This window comes from Aethalodelphis obliquidens, unplaced genomic scaffold, assembly GCF_003676395.1.
Source record: "Aethalodelphis obliquidens isolate GAN/ISIS:26980383/991018 unplaced genomic scaffold, ASM367639v1 scaffold7, whole genome shotgun sequence".
Taxonomy (NCBI): Eukaryota; Metazoa; Chordata; class Mammalia; order Artiodactyla; family Delphinidae; genus Aethalodelphis; species Aethalodelphis obliquidens.
This window is the reverse complement of record NW_020837951.1, coordinates 54,047,679-54,071,443: the sequence shown is the minus strand read 5'-3', so window position 1 is coordinate 54,071,443 and position 23,765 is coordinate 54,047,679. Positions and strand designations below refer to the sequence as shown.

At 38.2% G+C, this 23,765-nt stretch overlaps 1 protein-coding gene across 4 annotated transcripts in view; it reads left to right on the top strand.

Moving 5' to 3' along the window:
* Positions 1 to 23,765, top strand: part of GLIS3 (GLIS family zinc finger 3) — a 506,378-nt gene that overhangs the window by 396,245 nt on the left and 86,368 nt on the right. For all 4 annotated transcript variants that reach the window (XM_027105791.1, XM_027105789.1, XM_027105788.1 and 1 more), the window contains 2 exons: positions 2,133 to 2,294; positions 6,324 to 6,434. In XM_027105791.1, the coding sequence (XP_026961592.1) occupies positions 2,133 to 2,294; positions 6,324 to 6,434 (273 nt within the window). The remainder of the gene's footprint in view (positions 1 to 2,132; positions 2,295 to 6,323; positions 6,435 to 23,765) is intronic.

The following is a 23,765-nucleotide window of genomic DNA, read 5'->3' as shown; positions in this document are numbered from 1 at the left end:
TGAGACAATGCAGCCTTCTCCCTGACCAAGAGCAAGGGTGACTATAGAAGGGAGTGGGTGTTGGGGCCTACTCAGGTCTGGGTATGCACCCCTGGAGCTGGCCCCAGAATGGTGCCCACCCTACAAAACAGCCTTGCTAGGAACTAGACTACAGGCTTGATGCGTCCAAAACCACAAGCTCATTTTAGACGTAAGTGTGGTCTACCAGGTGATTCTAAGACAAATGAACTGAGCTCCAGAAGTTTGCACTGAGTTATCATTCAGAGTGAACCTTAAAAACAGAGGTTTGGTTGGCAGCAGCCTCTTAGCCATGAATTGGGGGTTATCTTTGAGCCCCTTTATTCTCAAATTTGAGACCCATTTGAAAACCTGAAGAAATAAACCACTTAATTCCCCTCTCCCTCTAGCGATATAACATTATATGCCTTTCACTCTTCGTCAGCAATCATCTTCTGTTCGGGCTAAATTTATTTTTATGTGAAATAGAAATCAGGAAAACACCAAAATTATTTTAAGCAAAATATCAAAATTGAAATAAACCAACATATGTCTGTGAAACATGTATAACTCTCAATCAAAAATAAGTGCAACTTTCATAAATTTCTTAAAATACTTCAGCATGCAAAATCTGGACAACTTAAATAGATGGAGTTGTGACATGTTCGATTATTCTTCCTCCTTAGTTCATCCTTTACTTAAAGGTGAAAATTCAAATAACCAAAACCTGGCCAGCTCTGGGTCATCCCTTCATGGACAATGTACTCATCTGTTATAATAAGTAAGAGAACCAAGGAATTTTGTAGCATTTCTTGTAGTAAGCTTAAGTTATACCTGCTAATTTTTAATGAAAACCATCTTCAATTTACCCTTCTTTACTTCTGTTCTCCCCACCAGTCCCACATTCCTCTCTAAGGAGTGAGGTTTCTTAATTGCAGTAAACATATTATGTTTTGTTCTGATAGTTTGGGGTTTTTCTTCTTTGGGCCATGCTCCACAGCATGTGGGATCTTGGTTCCCCGACCAGGGATCAAACCCGCACCCGCTGCATTGGAAGCACAGAGGCTTAACCACTGGACCACCAGGGAAGTCCCTGATAGTTTTTTAATTGCAGTTTTCCTTGCATTGGGAACTCTAATGGCATTAAAATTGTCAAAAGGACATAATATTCTGGGGCTTAGCATCAAAGAGAAAGTTAAAGGATAAAGGCCCATCTCACATTTATGCTTCATGTATAGGCTTTCTCTAACACATTTTCTATTAGATAGTCACTTCAAGGATTGAAATCACTTTGACCCTCTAATAGTAGCTGATATTTTGCCCACAGAAGACAGTAAGTAAATATTACCATCAATAAATATTATTGACAAACCAATGAAGCGTTTCTTGAGATCTTCAACTTTTTATTTTAAGCTCTTCTCTTTAAGAACCAGGTAACAAAATTTCTTAAAAAAATAGAAATAAATAAAACTATAACTTTATTTGGAATATGATTTAGCAGTAAATGAATTGTCTTCCAGTTCCTTTTTAAAAGCATGTTAAAAACTTTATCTCATTAGGCTTGGCATCACCCTGTATATTAACAGGGTCACTCTTGGGAGTTGAAAACCACTTAAGATAGAGTTAAGAAAGTTTATGATCTTAATGATTCAGCAGACACATGTCCTTTTCATCTCTCACTCTTGGATATTCCATTTACTTTTTTTCTCATACATCACTCTTTTTTTGTTAGTTTATTAGTTGTAAAAAGTTTCTTCCTTCCTGATTCTTTCAATTTGGACCAATTTGGAAATGGAAAAGTGTGTTAATTTTTTAACAAACCTTTAAGGCACGCATTAGTGTATTTTTATTAACTGAGCCAGATGGCTCACAGCAAATTTTCTCTGACATAAGTAATCACAGAAATCAGTTTGGGACCCAAATCTGGTATGGAAAGTGGCATGTATATTCAGTGGAAAAATGCAGTTCACATAAACATATGGATCTTTTTAGAAGTAATATTGTTACTGTTTGGATTTCATTTTATTTTTTTGTTTTAGGCTAAGTACAAACTAAGGACATTTATTTTTCCTGTCCCCCAACCCCAAACATTCAAGGTCCTTCTCAACAACCAAAAATTGTTTTCTTTTTTGCAGTTTGAAGGTTGCAAGAAGGCCTTCTCAAGGCTCGAAAATCTCAAGATTCATTTGCGGAGCCACACAGGCGAGAAGCCGTATTTGTGCCAGCATCCGGGCTGTCAGAAGGCGTTCAGTAACTCCAGTGACCGCGCCAAGCACCAGAGGACACATCTGGACACTGTAAGAACGGCAGGAGCTTTCCAGCTTCCAGCCCCAAGCCCCGGTGTGCGGAAGTGCCCGTTTGACAGTGGGACGGTGAAGGTGTTTGCTTTATGACCTGCAGGTTATAGGGAGAGTGCCAAGGGCAGCAGTGAAACCTGGTAAAGAGCCAGAAGGGGCCCTGTTTGGTTCTTTCTTTTCCATTTTTCTGTAGTCACAAGTTATCCTAAATATTACAGCTGCCTGGGACAAAGGGGGTTCCTTGGTTACCTCTGTATACAAAGCAAAGGCACTTTAGGGGCTGTCATATAGTAGATTTTAGTACAGAGAATGACTCCTAGAGATTGGACATTGAAGTAAGTGTTCAGATATCAAGATATACTAAGATAGATAAGATACGCTATTGTTAGAAATAGGAAGCACTTTTTTTCTTACCCTGGTTCTTTTCTTCTTGACATAAGAACTTTGAGACTGGCATGATTTTTGAAAGTGAATCTAGCCTTTTGTTTTAGAAACCACCTGGTATTTTCACCTTCAAGTGATCTAAAAAGAATCAGCAAATCTTTCCCAAGGGTTCAGTTTCATCACGCTTCCTATGTGTTAACAGCCACATATCCATTGACATAAACCTTAACTCTCTTAGTGCTGAAACATTTTGTTCATTTGCTAATGCCCTTTCCTTGACTCTGTCTTTTATTTTCTAAATTATGTTGATTGTCTTCCTTTGCATTTCTCAGGTTTTGATGCCATTTTCTTTACATGAGGCCAGGTAGATTATATGTAATTTTAGTTCACTTAACAAAGCCATCAGGATAAATGTATTATACACATCACAGATCTCTTATCTCACGTTCTTGCAAGTAATGTATTCATGACAGTACTTTTTCAGTGTTAACATTCTGATGTCTATTATTAAACTACACCAGAATTTGAATTTTTAAAAGATACTGTTATTTCTACACACCTTCTCATACATATTTAAGATTCTTCTGATGTTATAGCTGACATATTTATTAAATTTTATATTAGTCTCTATTAGTCATATTAATAGAAGTCATTTTAGCTATATGTCACATAACCTTTCTAAACAGAATTACCTCCTGATATATATATATATATAAATGGGATGGTTTGCCTAGTAAGTATCTGACATATAATTAGAGTAATATGGGTGTAAGATGGACCCTTTCTGCTATAGCTGAATTGAATTCAGTGATTTTAGGACCAAAAGAATGGAATATTAAGTGAATAAATTTGGTGAATAGCAGTATTTTTTAAAGGTAGAAGAAGGAAAAAAAAGAATGAATTATGTTAAAATGCCCGATTTTGCATGTCTAAAATGGTCTTGGTAGAATCTAATAAATTTTCCAATTTGTCATTAAACTTTATCATGGAAGAATGAACATTCATGAGACAAGATTGTCTTGAGAAATTGCTTCTTCTCTAGCTAGTTATCTATAGTTTGAAAGAACTATTGTAAGGCTAAGTGTTATGGCTCTACAATACCCTATGCTTGGAGCTAATTTTAGCTAATCAAACTAAGAGCATTTTCTAAAATCATTTTGAATTAAAAAATATATATCCCTTTTAAAAACTTTTGAGGAAAGCTACCTAAGATAATAATTTCATGATTAAGTTCAATGCAGTAGCTTTTAAAACTTAGCTGTTTTTATTTTTTTAATTATTTCTCTATTAAATCTTTTAAAACCATCATTTTTCCTTTGAAGTCCAAACTACCTTCTGTTTAAATTTTTATTGCATTTAACAAATTGGTAAGTTCTTTTAAAATCTTTTACAATTTTAAGAAATTAAACGTTTATTTAAAGAAGGAAACTGTAGTTGCTTGTAGAATTTATTATTTAAATTTAGGTCCCCATTCCCTTTCATTAAGTACTCCTTACACTAATGCTGTCAGAATTTTGGATAAAGTATTTCTTCAATTAAATGGATTCTTTACTTATAGGAAAATGATTTCCCCATAAAAATTACTGAGTTCATAATTCTAACCCTGAAAAGTGTTATTAATTCATTTCTCTATTAGCATCTTAATGTCTCAACAGGGAAAATAGTTTTATAGTACAAATGGAAAATAATGAAGAATATAGTTTGATGAAGTGTAACATGCCATTTAAAGCTCAGGTAATCTGAGTTAAAATGACCAGCATATCAGTAGCACTTAGACCATCCCCTGATGTTGCTCTTTTGGCATACTGATCCCAGGTGGCTGATAGCAGAGGAGAGAGTGACATCTCAAAATCAAATACAAAATGACATTACCCATTTCTTATCTTTCTAACCCAAGTAATGGTGACTATTGTGATAATTATGGCATCGATTTATATAACACGTTAATATTCCCAAATATTTTTACATGCAACATCTCTAATGCTCAAAACATGAGCTTATGTGGTCACAGCATGACTGCCAATAAAGATGTTGGCTAATTGCCCCCATAACACCAGGGAAGGACAGGGAAGACTAGGGCAAGAAAGCTGTGTGAACCCAGAAAAGATTCCCAGGTTAAAGGAAACCTTTGTTTACCCAATGGAAACTTCCTTGGCAAGTGACTTCAGCCCATAATTGGCTCATCATTTTGCAGAAACTGTGACATATTGAGAGGCTGGTTCGTCCATTGTTCACTGTTAGATCCCTGATATGTAACACAGTGTCCAGCGTGTTATGGGAGCAAAAGAGTTGCTGGGTGATTTACTCATTCAATCAATCAGTCAGTCGATGAACAAACACATCAGATAATCAAACTTAGAATTCAAATTGGGAGTATCAAACTAAATTATTTATTCATGACTTTACCTTGTTCTTGGAATCAAAAATGGTAACAGTAGCAACAAAAAAAGTGAATCACATATATGGCTTCCTGCAAGGCAAATAATATAATCCACATATATGTTGGCCTACAAAATGACAAGCAAGTGCATGAAAACAGGAACAAAATATAAACAGTAGGGGAAAAAAAACTGAGTTTTCGGGAGGGTTAGGTCAACAGAACAGCAGGTTTCTAAAGAAAGAATTCTATTGTAGAGACAGGGTTTTAATTCTCTTCCTTACATTCCACCTCATGCAGGCATAGCTTTAATATGTCACCTGATGAGATACTAAGTAGATGAGTGACTGTTAATACATCTTATAAACACAGTTAATCTTGTGATTTTTTTCAGTTCTTAGGATAAGCAGATTTTTATTTATTCTACAATTTAAAAGCCGTATTCCCAAACCTTTGGTTTGAATTTCGTTGTTACAATAGGAATAGTTGCTAAAATTTGAATCAATGTGTAGTGCTCTCATTCATTAATTCATCATTCCTAATTAGCATCTACCAATCACCAGGGACATGAAAATAAAAACGATTCTAGACTCTGCCTTAGGCTCTACACCTTACATCTCTCAGGCATATGGGGGAATTGGAGTAGCCAAAACTTGTGTTCTTGCCATGCTCAGCCTAACCCAGGCTTAACACCAGGACTCCTCTACTACTAATAATATTAACGTTTCTCTGGCTGATTTTTTCATGTGTCTGTTGTTTGAAACCTACTGTCTTTTACTCACTTTCCACTAATTTTCCCTTTTAATTTTCTCCCTCTCTCTTTCTGAATCAGGTTTCTTCTGAAACATTCCCAGTCTTTTCTGGACTTTTCTACAGCTTCTTTATACCTGAACTCTTAAAGAGTATGTGTTTCCTAATTTCTGACAGTACCAAAGATTGTTTTCAGGGGAACATAACTGTAAGTATGACTGAAGATACTAATAATTTCCATATTGAAAAATGCCACAGGAGGTTTCGCGGTAAGAGTGCATTCTGTAGCAGTCTCTTAAAAGATAAGCCATATCTTTGTTTCTTGAAAGTTTACTCTTCTCTTCACCTTGCTGCAAACTTTCTGGGCTTTCTAATTAAAATGAATGAGTATTACATAGCATTTCACATCAGTCAGTTGGTAACAGTTCATGCTCTGAAGTCAGTCGTCTTTGAGTAAACCTTCCCCAGTTACCTTTATGATTTAACCACAGCTGTTTCTTTCTTTCTTTCTTATTTAGAAACCTTATGCTTGTCAAATTCCAGGATGCACCAAACGCTACACAGACCCAAGCTCCTTAAGAAAGCATGTGAAGGCACATTCTTCCAAAGATCAGCAAGCAAGGAAAAAGGTAATTTTAAAAGAGAATTTATCCAGCCAGGACAAGCACATTTAAATTCCTCTTGCAGTACTGGGAGCTTCTGCAGGGCATTGGTAATTCTCATACTTCTCAAGGTATAACATGTTTTAGACTCTGAGTAGAGAAGTCGTCCATGAAGTAGTAGCAAGGCTGTGATTTTCATAACTGATGTAACCAGATATGAATTTCTGGGGAGGGTTTGTATAATAGGAATTGGAGGACATTAGTGAAAGTCACCTAAACTGGAAAGTAACAAAATTCAGTCCAAATAGCTAAAGAAAATTGAATTGGGCAAAACAGCACAACAAAAACCCTTTCTGGAGATAAGTGCTTTTTCATAAAATATCAATTGGCTAAAATAATTACGTCTGATGAAGCAGGTAAGGTAAGTATAGAGCATTCTTCCCTTTAAGCTTAGCAAAAAACCACATTCCTTAATAAGTATTATGTAAGAAAGTCTGAGAAAGGAATTGAACCTAAAATTACTTTGACATCAATGAGGGCTTAGTGCATCTCTCAAAGTTCATAGAAATTATAGTATCTCTCAGATTTGGCAGAAATGTTAAAGATCAGTCTGCCAAGCCACCTGACTTATTCTCCTGACCTCATAAAATCTCCAGCAAGTGGCTGGCCATGCTGTGCTTTAACACCTCGAGAAATGAGGAGCTTACTGCCTTTCAGGGATTTTCTAATAACTGAGTTTGTAAATTTTTGGACCAAAAAGTATCTTCTGATCATGGCAGAAAATAAGTTGACCTGACCTTGGCTTTTTGAGTGTTTCATTTGTGTTCAGATGGGTACCTGGTTCATCTAAGGGCCCTTCATAACAAATTTAAGGGAAGTTTAAGACTCTGCTTATTTCAAGTGATTGAACCCCATGGTGTGATTAAACCCTATGGCCGTGGTTTTCAGATCACCATGGCTTCTAGTTAACTAGAATCTTTTATTCTTTTATGATTTATAGGGATTTAACTCTTTTGTGTTGGGAAATGCTCTGTAATCTTTTTGTTACTTGAGATTTTTTCTTCCTTGAGAGGTGTTAGCACAATGCTGGTTGAGGGCTCATATATGGAAACAATTTGACCCCTTTGCTGTGAGTTAGAAAAATGGCCAGTCAGAAGGATTTGATAGATATTCTTAACGGCATACATACCCACTCTTGTAAGTCAATTGTTAAAATTATTTTTTTCTCTATAAATATAGTTAAGTGTCTTTAATTGGAATCCCAATAAACTGATAACAGATGATCATTATCAAGAGATGATAATAGATGATCCTTCAACATGGATTGGATATGTTCCTGTATTTTAAAACAGCAAAGAAACTGCTAAGTGAATTAATAATATACATAAAGTTGTAAGGAGGATGCTTAATATTCTTAAAATAACACACCATTGTTGCATACTGTTAATTGTATAGGAGGACCATTGTCTAATGTTTTTTGTCATTATCCATGTATATCTTATAAACTTGAAGTAATAAGTTGTGCTTGTTAAAAAATAAACCTTGCTGAGAGTTTCTTCCCCCTAAATCTGACCATTCTCCACCTCCAAGTTGTCCCAAATGTATGAGGTTTTATTGTAATAGCCAATCTATCGTAAGATTGAAGAGCACCTTCACAGAGAATAACAACTGTCATGGGCATGACAGAATGTAAGTCTCACATGTAGACAAGTAAGCAATAATATGATATTCAGCTTAAGAGGGTAACCTAGGTTGACAGTAGGTATGAAAACATAATGGGATATTTTTAGGAATTACTAATGGTTTCTATTGTTCATACATGGTGTGTTTCAATCTCTTTATAAAGGAAGAGTAGTTTTGATTATGTGAAAGATTCTTGAAGCACTAATTTAAAAAGAAAATCAGATCTTAAGACTACAGAATACAAATTTATAAACAATTTGCAGACAGCCTTCAACAGGCAATCCAGATAACAAGGATGCTTTCAAGGAGCAGTATTATAATCTAATGTTAGATATTACAATATTCTCTTAATTTTGTCTTATGTAAAATGAGGTATTATCTCTCCAGTGATTTAGCTTTTGATGTTCACTCTTTTTCCTGCGAGTGGTTGAATTGGATTTGGCTGACGTTCTGACGTTCATTGCTTAGTCCTTAGTGACAAGTTACTGTGTTTACTTTCCAAATTTTAACCTGTCCTTTTAATCTGAAAATTTTAAAAATCCTGTGTGGATCTGTAATGGACTAATTTGTGGAAATTAAAATGATGAAAGTTGCTCCATCCAATAAAAAGGGGAAATGTCACTCCCAGGAGAAGCAGTGCTAATAAACCTCAAATCAATCAATCCACATTTTCAAGCCTTGAGCTGGTATTCCGGTGTGTAGTATTTACATGGTACAATGTTGTTACTAGACCTAAGAGAGGTTCTAAGTGCTATTCACATCAGGGCTTGGTATTTGAAATATTTCCTGGCAGCAATAATAAAAAAAAGTAAGAAACAATAACCCTTTTAAGGCAGAATTAAGATTATTTACGACTTTAATTAAAAATTGAAAACTGGCATCATTTCAAAAAGCCTTTACAAAAATGTGAATTCATCAAAAATAACCATAAAAATTCCAAGGTGATAAAGGCACTGTGGAGTAATGGTCCCAGCCCTAGGGAATTGTTTTGTTGAAAAGAATAAAACCCTTTTCTGTCACACCCTGTTAGTCATGGACTTGTTTAATATACCCTGCCTGCTTGCCTGCCTCTAATCCTCTTTTTAACCTCCCCCTAGACACTAAATGACATTATTTTGGTCTTAACATGGCCGGCTTTATGAAGTCCTACAGTGAAATCATGGCCAGTGACAAGGCATCCTCACCCATAAGACAAATGTTTATTAGGATGGGTAGAGATCTCATAAGTGATGCCCTGGTCATGGGCATGTGGCCCTTTTCCCACACCTGTTGGATCCTACTGAAAACCAAGAACCTGAAATCTCAGCTTAATATTATTCAAGCTATGAAAAGAAAGAAGAAGGGAAAAAAAAAAAAAACCCTCTGCAAAAGAATTGGGATAATTTGGCTCATTGCATGCAGAGAGTAACTTTTCTCTTTGTCTAATGTGTGCACACCCACACATCCCATCAGGTGACATACAGACTTCTTCCATCGAATGTGCTTTGCAGATCTTGAGTCCATTAAATAGTGGGCTACACAGATAAATGAGCAGCAAAATACTCAAGTCACCAGCTATGGTCTCCAGAGTAGAATTCAGAATAGAATTCAGCTTGCAGAGCAAAAGACAGAATCCATCCTTCAATTCTGTCTGATAATGAGTGTTGAAATAAGAGAAAACTAAGGCAATAAGCCACTTGAATTTTTCCTCAAGCCTGTGAGCTTTATCAGAATTTTTCATTTTCACCTTGGAAGTGCCACAAACAAGGAGGTTTCCTTCAACTCTGGCCTGCTACCAACGTGGACTTTTTAAAAGTGAATACAAAGAATGCTGGGCCGGAAGTTAGAGATGACATGAATCTTTCGTCCATTTCACACTTCCACAGAGATTCCAGACTTTGGGTGTGATTCCTTAAATGTTTGTTAAACATTCACCTTTGACCCACCGTGGTTGATAGCTTTCACTTTTGTGACCTCTATGTGGGCTGTTTTAAACCAAGCAAGTATAATGTGAATGCAACACGTATGTATATTTCCTACTTAGGGAACAGCTTTATATAGCTTTCTGGCTAAAATAGAGCTGCTTATTTAATGCAACTCTCTTTATGTAGAACTGATGATCCTCTGGAATCTGTTCAGAGCCACCACCACCCCATATGTACTCAAAACTATAAACAATTTCATTAAATACAACATAGGCTCACCTTGCTTTGTGCAGTTGTTGGAATCTTAAAAAAGCTATGTGAAAAAATACATTTTCCCCTGAATGAAAGCATGTATAAAAGAGCTAGTGAGGCTCACTTTTCTATCAGTTGTTTTCTGTCATCATCTACGTGGCATACGGCATATACAAATGGGGTACACAATCAGAGGCCTTCCCAGATTTTGACAGTCCTCTTTCTATCCTCCCTGCCTCCCTTCCTCCCTTCCTTCCTGCCTTCCTTCCTTCATTCCTTTTTTTTCCTGCTCAGGAATAAATTAAAAATCATTCCAACTCTCAATGGAATGTCAGTCATAGGCACATATTACAAATATATTATTTCAAGATGAACTGGTAGCTCCCCTTCTTCCTCTCACATTTAGGAAGTCATATTGGAATTTGAGTAATAGTGATGCTATTACAGGGATGACATTTAAAGGGCACTAGTGTGTGTGTGTTTTTTAAGTGGGTCACATTAAGTTTTCTGCTTTAACAATTGTTGCTGACAAATTACATACTTTACACCTCAGAATGATGGTGAGACATACTACCTGCCTGAATGTCTTGATGTCTCAGTTGAGGGTAATGGATTTCAAGAAAGGTACTAGGTATGCTTTTGTAAAACAAACAATTTTGGTTCAAAATAATGATGCTAACTAATAATTAAATTTAAATTTAAAAAAGTCAAGTTAACCCCAGATTGATTATACTGATTTGGAGTTGAAACCAATTGCCTGGAGGCTTCTATTTTAAGTAGATACAGTATGAAACCAGCTATGATTTTGAGAACATTTTGATGCTACATGGTGATTGGAGCTTTTAAAAAGGAATTGAGAATTCACATTTGGGTGTGGGAAAGTGGAGGGGTAGGGGTAGTTGTCCATAAGAGTAAACAGTTAGTGAGAAAAAACATCTGTTCATTTCTGGAGGTAATGGAAAAACTGTTTTCAGCCTTGTGAATACTATTCGCATCTCTGAGCCTAGCCCAGTGTCTTTTTTAGCCCGTAAAGCAGTGTTTCTCAAAGCATGTTCTTTAGAACCTTATCAGATCCTTATCTTTAGGATCTTATCAGATAATTCTTTTTTTCTTTTTTTTTATTTGGCTGCGCTGGGTCTTAGTTGCGGCACTCGGGATCTTCATTGCCGTGTGCGGGATCTTTTAGTCGAGGCATGCGGAATCTAGTTCCCTGGCCAGGGATCAAACCCAAGCCCCCTGCATTGGGAATGCAGAGTCTTAGCCACTGGACCACCAGGGAAGTCCCTCAGATAATTCTTTTAGAAAGTTTTTTGTTATATAAATTTGGGAAATGCTGAGTTGAAAAATATTCAATGGTTTCCTTCTTGCAAGAGTTCTCAGAGCCTTGAATGTACCAATATTCCAGAGAGAAAATAACATTAAGCATTGTTCAAAATCACTTGGCCAACAAAACAATCTTCTTTTTCCTCTAGAGCATCTCATCAAACTACTCTTCTGTAAATTACTTGAGAAATACAATCTCAAGTAATTTCATTTATTCCATTCAACAAATATTTATTAAGCACCTACTGTGTGTCAGGCATTGGATAAGACCCATGGATGCAAGTGTACATAAGACAGACATATTCTCTGTTCTCATAGAGCCACATTTTCTTGATGAAGTCCAGCAACAATAAAAAGATTGACAGAAAATAAGTAACATAAATGTAGGCAAGGAAGCAGTGAGGGAGTTGATATGGAGATTAAAGAGGGGGGCCTGTTGAGGTGAGATGGTCAGGAACACATTCAAGTGACCACTTTAGAAATGAGAAAACTGTATTAGCTGCAAAAAGTTTTAAAGCACTCCTTAAGTTAAAATACTGTACCTTTCTGTTTGAGCTTCTTTTAAATAATTCTGGTGCTAACTAAGAGCACAGCAGTAGATGTCAGGATCATCTTAGTTTGTTGTAATCAAACTTTTTGGCAGCCTTTCCTCAATTGCAGTGTCATTAGAGGGACTGGATGCTAGACATTGAAAAGCATAGCTTATTATCTCCCACCTAAGAAAATGACTCAGATGGTCAGCATTTGTGGTTCGCTGAGCAATCAGCACAGGTAGCGCAAGTGAGGCCCTGCATCAGCTCTGGGGATTTAAAAACAAGTGAGATCTGAATTTGCCCTCCTACAGATTACATTCCAATGAAGGACACGTGGAGATACGTGCTGTCTGTATGGTAGGAGAAATGCTGTGATTAAAGTCACACAGAGCGTGCTTGTGGAACATGGTATCTGGGAGTTCCTTTGTGACTGACAGAGATTCTTAAGGAGTGAAGTCTTAGATTCTATTATTTGAAAGAAATGGGGAGATCTTTGGAGTTCTACATTGTTCTTGATTATATTACAGTTCTTTGTCATATGTGGCAAAGTAGTTTTTGTTCTATCCCCCTTGAAAATTCTTAATTGGAACAAAAAATAGGAGTGTTTGGCCCTGCTCTGGCCAACGATGTAAGGAATGAGGACCGTATGACAGGTGCTTTAGTGAGCTATTTTATAGAAATGGTTTCTAGAAAATTGTTTTTTTGATTGATTGACAGAAACCTAAGCTTCTCCTTCCTTTTCTCTTATTAGATTTTGTGGATTCTTGATAAAAACGATTTTGGAATAGAAACATTTTTCCCAGACTTTCTGCTGCCTAAACATAATGTCCTAAAATTTCATGACACAGCTCATCGTGGCCCTCCTCGGGTTTTTGCTCTGTCTCCACTTCTGAAGTACTGGTTCCCCGTGGAATTACTGCTTCCTCTGCTAGTTCTCTCTTGTCTTTCCTTTTCATATTCAACTGAGTTTTGTCTTTGATATCCATGGGTAATATGTTTCTATTTGTTTGTGTCTTGGCTCTCTGAGCTCTAAAGATTTATTTTCAGGTGACTTGGATAAGCCTAATGTGAAAACTTTTCGTGGTGGTTGCTGGACGGGTGGCTGTGTCTCAGAGTACTGTTTGGATTGGACGTCAGGAGGTATGGGCTCCTTTTATGCAGTGCTATGAATTGCTTTGTGACTTAGCTTAATTTACAGTCCCCTAGTTTTTCCATTTCCCCATCTTCATAGCTATCTTGAAAGGCAAACACGGGGCCTCAAAGGTGAAAGGGTAATCATTTCAGTGTTCTTACACATACCTACAATCCAGGGCAGTCTATTGTGAATGACAACAGAACAGCAGTGTCCTTGGAAATATTTTTTCTTTGTGAGAACTGAATATTCTTGTAGGTGAAGTCCTCTTTTAGTGATGACTATAGATATAGTCTTTCTAGGTCATGTGGTTGTTTGGATGATGGAACAAAAAAATCCAAATGAGGGAAAGGAAGCTGAGACCCAAACCAGAGGAGATTAAAATCAAACTTGAACCTATGATATTTGGTTCTATTCATAGGTTATTAATCTGGGATCCATGGACCATAAGGGAATACATGGAGGAGTGGGTTTTAGGAAGTTAATGAAATCCCAGAAATTATGTAAAATGTATTTTTCTAGGGAGAAGCTCCATAGGTTTCACTGATTCTCTGAAATTAAGACTTTCTAATGACCAAAGGGAAAAAAAGAAAAAAAAACTCCCACAAAGGGACACAAGGAAACACTCTGGGAGGTGTGTTACATGTCTACTACCTTGATTGCAGTGATGGTATCATGAGTGTTTGCATATGTCCAAACTCATCAAGTTGTCCATATTATTATATGTGCAGTTCTTTGTATATCAATTATACCTCAATAAAGCTGTTAAAAAAAGACCCTCTGAGCCAAAAGAAATGCAGGATGGCCTAGTGACTGTTTCACCTGGCTTTAATTATAACGCCCCCCAAAACTTTGCCCAACTAAGAACAATCTATGCTCTTATGTTCTGGGGGATCGACTCCTACTTACCCGGCATTTACTGTGTGTCTGATATTTTGATAAATGCTTGTGAATACAAAAATGGTAAGATAGGCTCCTTTCCCTTGAGACAACCAGAGATGTTAAAGCAGGACTTCGACAAGTGGTGGGATGATTGTATAGATAGTGAATTGAAGTATGGAGGGGAGGGTACAATAAATTAATGGAGGAGTCTGAAGCAATTGCACCACTTAGGATGGTATGCACTTTTACAAGATTTAATGAAGGCCTGGACAAGGATAGTGGCAGTTGAGATGAAAATGAGTGGACAGGGGCTTCCCTGGTGGCGCAGTGGTTGAGAGTCCGCCTGCCAATACAGGGGACACGGGTTCGTGCCCTGGTCCGGGAGGATCCCACATGCCGCAGAGCGGCTGGGCCCGTGAGCCATGGCCGCTGAGCCTGCGCGTCCGGAGCCTGTGCTCTGCAACGGGAGAGGCCACAACGGTGAGAGGCCCGCGTACCACAAAAAAAAAAAAAAAAAAAGAGTGGACAGCATGTGGTGATGGATTGGATGCCAGGGATGAGGGGTAGAGTCAAGATGTCTCCAGAGTTCTTACTTCTAGGATTGGATGAGCAGTCCACAGGTGAAATTTCTTCTTTCTCAGGGAAATCTCAGTTCTGCTCTTAAGGCCTTTCAGCTGATTGTATTAAAAATTGACTGTATTGACCCACCTCCTAGAGAAATGGAAATAAAAACAAAAATAAACAAATGGGAACTAATGAAACTTAAAATCTTCTGCACAGCAAAGGGAACCATAAACAAGACAAAAAGACAACACTCAGAATGGGAGAAAATATTTGCAAATGAAGCAGCTGACAAAGGATTAATCTCCAAAATTTACAAGCAGCTCATGCAGTTCAATATCAAAAAAACAAACAACCCAATCCAAAACTGGGCAGAAGACCTAGATAGACATTTCTCCAAAGAAGATATACAGATTGCCAACAAACACATGAAAGGATGCTCAACATCACTAATCATTAGAGAAATGCGAATCAAAACTACAAAGAGGTATCACCTCACACCAGTCAGAATGGTCATCATCAAAAAATCTACAAACAATAAATGCTGGAGAGGGTGTGGAGAAAAGGGAACCCTCTTGCACTGTTGGTGGGGATGTAAATTGATACAGCCACTATGGAGAACAGTGTGGAGGTTCCTTAAAAAACTAAAAATAGAACTACCATACGACCCAGCAATCCCACTACTGGGCATATACCCCGAGAAAACCATAATTCAAAAAGAGTCATGGACCACAATGTTCATTGCAGCTCTATTTACAATAGCCAGGACATGGAAGCAACCTAAGTGTCCATCAACAGATGAATGGATAAAGAAGATGTGGCACATATACACAGTGGAATATTACTCAGCCATAAAAAGAAACGAAATTGAGTTATTTGTAGTGAGGTGGATGGACCTAGAGTCTGTCATACGGAGTGAGGTAAGTCAGAAAGAGAAAAACAAATACCGTATGCTAGCACACATATATGGAATCTTAAAAAAAAAAAAGGTTATGAAGGGCCTAGGGGCATGACAGGAATAAAGACGCAGATGTAGAGAATGGACTTGAGGACACGGGGAGAGGAAACGGGGAGAGGAAAGGGTAAGCTGGGACGAAGTGAGAGAGTGGCGTGGACATATATATGCTACCAAATGTAAAATAGATAGCTTGTGAGAAGCAGCCACATGGCACAGGGAGATCAATCAGCTCGGTGCTTTGTGACCATCTAGAAGGGTGGGATAGGGAAGGTGGGAGGGAGATGTAAGAGGGAGGAGATATGGGGATATATGTATATGTATAGCTGATTCACTTTGTTATAAAGCAGAAACTAACACACCATTGTAAAGCAATTATACTCCAATAAAGATGTTTAAAAAATTTGACTGTAAATGTTAATCACATCTAAAAAAAATACCTTCATAACGATACCTAGATTAGTGTTTTATTGCATAACTAGGGCCTAGAGGCTAGCCAAGCAGACACATAAAACTGACCATCATACCCAGAAACTAAAATTCATTATGTTAAAATTTAACTGAGGCTACTTTATTTGAAGGTGACACTAGCCATACAAAAATGGGGCATGGTAAACTTCAAAATGTAGTTTATATTAGTGCAAATTGATTATTCACTAGGAAAACTTAAGGAAATTATTTATTGGATATACTGGTTCTACTCCCTTTTCTTATACCAGTGATGGTTCAAAGCAAATTTGTTCATGCCAATTAATTTATAGATACTATGCTAAGAGAATACAAGAGGATTATGCTTTAAGCAAATAAGCAGATACTTTTTTAAACATGTATTTTGTGTTATATATCAGAGAATTTACAGAATCATAGAAATTTATCATAATACGTTAACTTTTAATTCAGTCATTTTTGTCATAAGTTTGTGTCATATAATATTTGTTAATACAGTATGTTTGTATTATATTAAATGAAATAATGACAGTAAAATGCTTAGCATGGTGCCTGATACGTTATACATGGCCAATAAAGGTTAGCTGTTACCACTAGAATTACATCATGTAGTCCATTAAGGGTTTCTAAGAGAGAAGACAAGGGTTGTTGAAATTTTAGTGAGTTGGTTTTCCCCACTCCAGACTTCTCCATTAATTTATTTTACCTCAAGGAGATTTTAGCTGCTTAAAAACAATTAATGGAAACTGAGATTATGACATAATTGTGAATTGTTTATATATCCATTTTGTTTTTTCTTCATACTAGAAACACATTTGTGTTCATGTTTGTCTGTTTTAAAATCTCAACCAGACAAACTTACTGGAGAGAATCCATGTCTTTGGGTTGAAAATCCCTGCCATTTGTCAGTTTTCCTATAGGTATTGTTATGTGAATGGCAGATGGATGGATATAGATTTCATGCAGAAGAGCTTTACTTTTATACCCGTTTTAGACCTTGATTGTTTCCTGACTTTTCCTCTTCTAAATTGCTCTCATTTGTGAAATCTGGACAGTAACAGCAGTGCCGTAGGTATGTGGTAGCTACTAAGTGAAGAAACACACGTGCAGTGCTTGTTGCAAGCCTGCACAAGACGGAGCTCAATCCTTGGAGGAGGTATAGCTGTGGCCACGGTGGTGGCAGTTAGAAGGTGTTACGATAAAGAGCAAAGTGCCTTGTCGTCCCCTATTTCTGCTGGGGAAACTGGCTTTTATTAGTGGTGTACAGAGCAAAGGTCAGATAATGGCAAGAATTTTCTGAGGGGAGAAGAGATTTTTCCTGCCTCAGCTGTTTTATTTGGATTCTTGCTTGAGAAGTTAGAGGAACTTGATGAATAGACCTTTGAGCCTTCTGCAAGGCACCTCTTGAGTTGTTCAGCAAGTGGAATCCAGTCTCTGTGACTCAGTTGTTTTAATAGTGATGGTGATAACCTTATTTTGCCCACATTTAATGCTTTAACATTTCAGAGCCATTTTGTATACATTATCTTATTTGATTCTTTTGGCCTTTAGAGTCAGGATGAATTTTTTATTACTACTTCTACTCTCTTTAGTTTGTTTCTGAGAAATGAGAAAGTTTAGAAGTGGAAAGGGAAGCAAGTATGATGCCAAAGGTGTTATGCTGTTTTCCTACAAGGCCCACAGAATGTGCTCCAGAATTAGCTAATACTGCCTAACGCAAAGCCATCCGTTAAGTCTTGACGTACTGTTTGCAATCTTGGCATTCCACAGAACATTTTGGCAAAAGATTATTCTCCCTCCCAGCAATCCAGACCCCTCTTTATAAACTCTAGCAAAGTGTCATGTGACATCTTAAATGCTCACTGTTTCCACTGTTTGTTGAGTCCAGACTAACTCTTAAGTAACTGTTAAAGGACTACAGATAGTCGCTGCCTCAATAGGGCTGTCCTTTTCACTGGAATAGAAAGATGTTTTTCTTCTTTTGGCGATGGGTGTTTGCTGTGCTGCCATTATAGGGGCCAGCTGTGGGCACAGCTGTAGTCCATTAGAATTATAAGCATCCTTAAATGGACCCTCATCTTCCCTGGAACCCAGCATGGGGAATCACATTCAGAAAGTTCCAAAAGATATTCATGATGACTCTTCATGAAATCTTAAGCTTTCTGACTTTTAAGACATTTTTTTTTATTATTTAGCAAGTCTAATATGTCCAAACATTCTTTATATTATTAAGTCAAAAATCTACCTTCCCGGAACACCCACACAGGAGCTCTAGTTCTGTCTTCCAAGTATGCTTCCTTGTTTCCATCAATGACCTTACTGATGTATGCAGAAATTCTGCATTAATATTCCTGTTACCAGCAATTTTTACTTACTACCCAGCTTCCGGATTTTTTTTAGCATACAGATGGCATGCCTTTCTATTCTCTCCCTTGCATTTGTGCCATAGGATACAGTTCCAGGTAGGGTCACAGGAGACCATCAGTGGTCTGATCACCTTATTGGCTGTTGAGGCAGCACTGAACTGAAAAGGCAGGGAACTGATGTCAAAGGGGCTTATATATCATACTAAGATGTTTAAAGATAGATCGTGGTCAGACTTCTGATTTAGAAAGATAATTATGGTGGTAATGTGGGGCATGAGTTAGGGATCTCGGGTGAAAGGAGACAAGACAATTAGTTTGGCATATTTTTGTTAATCGATGTTGTTTAGATACAGTGGCTCATCTAATTATGACTATATCCAGCAGGGCTATCATCAATTCCAGGTTTCTCAGTCTTCTCCAAAATGCTATCGTGAGAGACTTTACTAAATAAGTTGTTGTAATCTAGGCTCATTATATGTGTGCCTTTCAGCTAATGGTATCTAAAAAGGAAATGATGTTTCTCTGGTTGTTCTCAATAACCCCATCCTAGCTCCCATTGACTTACTTTCTCTTGAACTGCTCACCAACCTATATTATTTCTATAATCTTTCCAAGCATGAAGTTTAAGCATTCTGGTTATCAGTTGCATTTCTAGACTTTATCTTTTTTTGCCTTGTTGAAATTTGAGGTATGGATTTCTGTTTTTCCATTTTTCTGGGCCTTATCTCTTTGTACTTTCTCAAAACATATTTTTACAATCATGTTTACCAGTGTTTTTGGTAGCAGAGTTAGTGTAACATTAGAATCTTGAATTCCCTGACTAGTTAGTGGGCTCTCTTACTGTCTTCTCTCCTATGCTAGGCCTTGCTGTCCTCTCTCACCCTACTTCCAGCAATCGTTTTTCTAATGATTCTCATTTGGGACTCTCAGCTATGGGATATATAGAAGCCAGGTAGTAGCAGAATTGTGATGTAGTTGATCAAAGTGGCTTAACACTGCTGCGTATCTTTCCATATATTTTTCTATCATATATAAACATGGGGCCCCTCTGTTCTGATTCTTTTTACTCCGTAGCATATAGTAAAATTCACTGCCATGAGGAGCCTTTATCACTCAATATTGGCAAGAACATCACTGATCTCTGAAAAAGGAGACTCAAAAGGGAAAACAGTTAAAAAGGTGACAGAACACAACAGACAAGAAGCTCTGTTTCACAACAATGCTTTGGGCTAGCCTAGCATATAAGCACCAGCTATATAGGAATTTGATAATATTTACCCACTGTGGACTTTGAATAGAAATTGTATTTTGAGATGATAGTATTACAAAGGACATCTTTGATATTTCCTCATATGTACATAAGCAAACACAGAAATCAGATTTCATTCCTTTGTACTCAAATTAGCAATCAAGGATGATCCATTCCCCTGCTCCTTTAAAAGAATCTTGTTCTTTCATATGGAAAAATGTCAAGAACAAGTTCCCCAATTTTCAAGTCATAAAGATTCAGACATGTTAGGGTGCCCTCAATCTTGGCATAAGTGAACAGAGGAACCCAGTGTTCATGATGTTTTCCCCACCTCCCATCTCTACCCCACTTATGAGCCCCCTCCCACCCCAGAATATTTAGCTTGAAGTTGATTAAAGCCTTCAACACAGCAAAACACTCACAAACTCAGTGCCACTAAATGTCTTCAACCATTGGTGATGGCAAAAAGGGGTGAATTGGCATTTAAAATACCCAGTCATAACACAATGGGTGCAATTACCCATTTTTATTCTCTTCCCTTATGAAGTAAGTGTTTAAAGGAAATGGGAAGAAGAAGAATAAGAGCCATTAAATACCTATGTAGCACAGTTTACTGGGCATTTTCATGCCTGTTTAGCTCTTTAATCTTCACAACAGTTATACAAGGTCAGTGTTGCAATTGTTGTAATCCCATTTTAGAGATGAAAGGCCTAAGCTTCTGAGAAGCTAGCTGTCTTTACAAAGCACGCTCAGTAAGTAGGAGAACCGTACTCCAGCTGAGCTTTTCTGACTCCACATCCAGTGCTCCTTTGACTCTACCATTCTTACTATGGGCTGTCTGATTTTCCAACACGGGAAATTTTGTAATTTGTCCGCAAGTTCTTGGCATGATGATCATTCCCAGAAGCTCTGTAGTAGCCTTCTGTTAGAAGATGGTAGCAGGGCCCCTGACTGAGGCTCTGCCCCTAGAGGCCCCCATGCTTTGGAGTACCTTTCTCAAGTTTTTCTAAACCCTTTTTTGGTGACTGGGCCAGCAGTACCATCCAGGTGGGGAACCCTGAGCCCAGACTAGCACCCACAGAGGTGCCAGCCCTAATTTCTCTCCGTCAGGGCATTCTCTCACCCTCTACCCCATATGTGGGGTCAACTAGGTGCCCTAATGAGCTTTTCGACATGCCTGTGAGATCATCCTGAGGACCTGTAGGCCAGACCTAATTCCAAGAGGGCAGCCTCGGGAGCAGATCTCTTGTGCTGGCCAATGTGGTATTTCTTTTGCTGAATCACTTGAGATTGGCCCTCTAGTGTGATGCTGACATACTGATTTGGGGTGACTCTAATTGATTATTTTGACAGAAGCCCTACAAAATCTTTGCCTAGTGCTCTGTACATCCTGCGGATAGTCTTGTAAATGGCAGGAACTATAAAGCATCTGAGATTTTACCCTAGGTACAAGCTAGTAAATTAGCCTGCCACAGTTTCATGGATGCTGGCAGAAGACATGAGCCTCCTGGGTCAGAGACAAAGGTGAGGTTATTACTCACAGCAGTGGCGGTAGCCAGAGTATCATCTTTTTCTTTTTCTTTTTTTTAAATAAGTTTATTTATTATTTATTTTTGGCTGCGTTGGGTCTTCGTTGCTTCACGTGCGGGCTTTCTCTAGTTGTGGCGAGCGGGGGCTACTCTTCATTGCGGAACGCAGCCTTCTCACTGCAGTAGCTTCTTTTGTTGTGGAGTGCGGGCTCTAGAGTACAGGCTCAGTAGTTGTGGCTCACAGGCTTAGTTGCTCTGCGTCATATGGGATCTTCCCGGACCAGGGATCAAACCCGTGTCCCCTGCATTGGCAGGTGGATTCCCAACCACTGTGCCACCAGGGAAGTCCCTCATCTTTTTGTTGTGCAAGTTTCTTAAGTCTCAGTTCCCACAAGGTGACACAAAGTGGGCCAGGTGACACTTGCACACTCAGTGGATTGTGTTAAAAGAGGGAAGTTCTGAGCTTAGGGAACCCAAATCTTTTATATAGATTCACCCTGCTACCCAAAAGTAGAGCATTCCTGTGAAACCTTTCTTCAGCAGAAATGGCATAAAGCAAAGAAGCAATTACCTTAGGACACATCTTGCTAACAGATGCACAAAATGAATGGAGATAAAGCACAGATGCTCACAGATGCAGTTCAATGCTATGGAGCCTTGATGCTGAGATGCCAAGTGTAGTGTAGTTCCTGGGGAAGGAGGTTGGTGGTGCCACTCTCACTGCTCTGGGTGTGCACTGCCTCCGTAACACCTGACTACAAAACAAATGCTGAACCCTATTTTCTCTTTTTGCCTTTTTTCATAAAAGCAAAAATCCTAAAATTTCTTTTGGTTAGAGAAAACAGGTACTATGTAGGTCTTCTGTAAAAGCAAAGTGGCATAAAGCAAACTTTAGAAAAGCGAGGGATACTTGTAATGGGTGAAAGTATGCCTGCCCTTTGCTAAGGAGGAAGATACTAACCTAGTCAGTTTTCCAAAGCCCTTTGGTATAGAAACATGCTTAAAAAAGATAGTCTAATAAGGGAGTCAGTGCCTCTGTTCCCAAGACGTAGAGAAACTTGAGAGACCCATGGAGAATTGCCTCTCAACAGTAGGTTCTTATTGCTCCCTCTTGATAGCAAATGTGCAGGAACAGCCAAACAGTAACCCCAGCCTGCCCTGGGACGGCCCTAAATCTTTAGGATTGTCCCAAAATAAATGATTCCCAAAAGAAAAGACTGAAGCCAGGAAAGAAGGAACATGGATGTTTGAAAGAAATAATTGTATGCCTTGTGGGTCTGTATATAACTTGCCATTTCCATACACGTTTGTTTCAGATACTACAGCCCTGCCCATGGGTAGCTCCAATTATCTCATGGTTTGATTTGTTCACCTGTACCTAGAATTATCTATACCACTAGCTTGTTACAGTGCTTAGAATTGCCCCCATTACAATCATTCTCTCCAGTTACTGTCTACAGACTGTCTCCAGAAGATCTTGTATAATTTTGTTCTGTTATATGGCACAGGCAATGCAACAGTCCCTTCACTCCCAGAATGTATCAATATGGCTTCAATTACAAATTTTCAAGTAGCAGGTCTGTCTTCCATGGATATTGTGAGAGGAAGGTGGTTTTAACGGGAGTATGAGATCAGAAGAAGTGAGAAATGATGGGTATACTTGGATCTGGGGGAGGTGTTTTCAGTAGGGTCTCCAGGGGATAAAGGAATAGTTTGCACCCACCGGAGGATAAGGCAGAGGAAAACCAAGCATTGGGGAGCATTGGAAAAAAAATGGCTGGGGTGATGTTTTAGAAGTCACTCCACAATTTACCCTGGAGCCTATCCTCCTATTGGACTTTAAGAATAGATCTGAAAATGGGTTTTTTGCTATTCCATCTCCTTAGTTTTCCTTGGCTTTTAAAAAGAATGTAGGCAGTACATTCTAAAATGAATGTCAGGGGAGTGTTTTTAAAGGAATAACTCAAATGCAGTTGTGTTTGCTCACTTGTCTATCAATGTCGCCCTTCCGTTTTGACGCCCAGCTCAGCATCAGCTGTGTGCGCTGTACGTGCAGACATCTTCAGCCCTGACAGCACCTGCTGTTCGTGGCTCTCACCTCTTTGGCCACACCCCTATGCAGATGCTGCCCTCAATGACTTGGATACCAAGCAGTGATATTTACATTGATATGGTTAAGTTAACTTTGTGGTGGTAAAAGCCTCAGTTTTTCATTTCCTGGCTGGTATTTGCAATGTGGAATTGCAACACTGCATTTACGTGTGTTTTTGCCTTTAAAATGTTCTGTGGTGTTGCAACATTTGAGAAATTCCCAGGGACCCTTAATCTTCCTACAAACACTGGTTTGTAAGCTAAGAGCCAACTCACTATCTCAAAGTAATCTCCTTGTGCCCCTGCTACATAATTCTGATTATCATTTGTGTATCTTTAGACTGTCCCTGTGCTGTCTTTTAGTTTGTTTCACTCTTGAGGATACCAATAAAAGAATGAAGAAAAAAGATTTTTTTTTTTAATTCTAGTTTCTTCTTTCAAGAGCAATTGA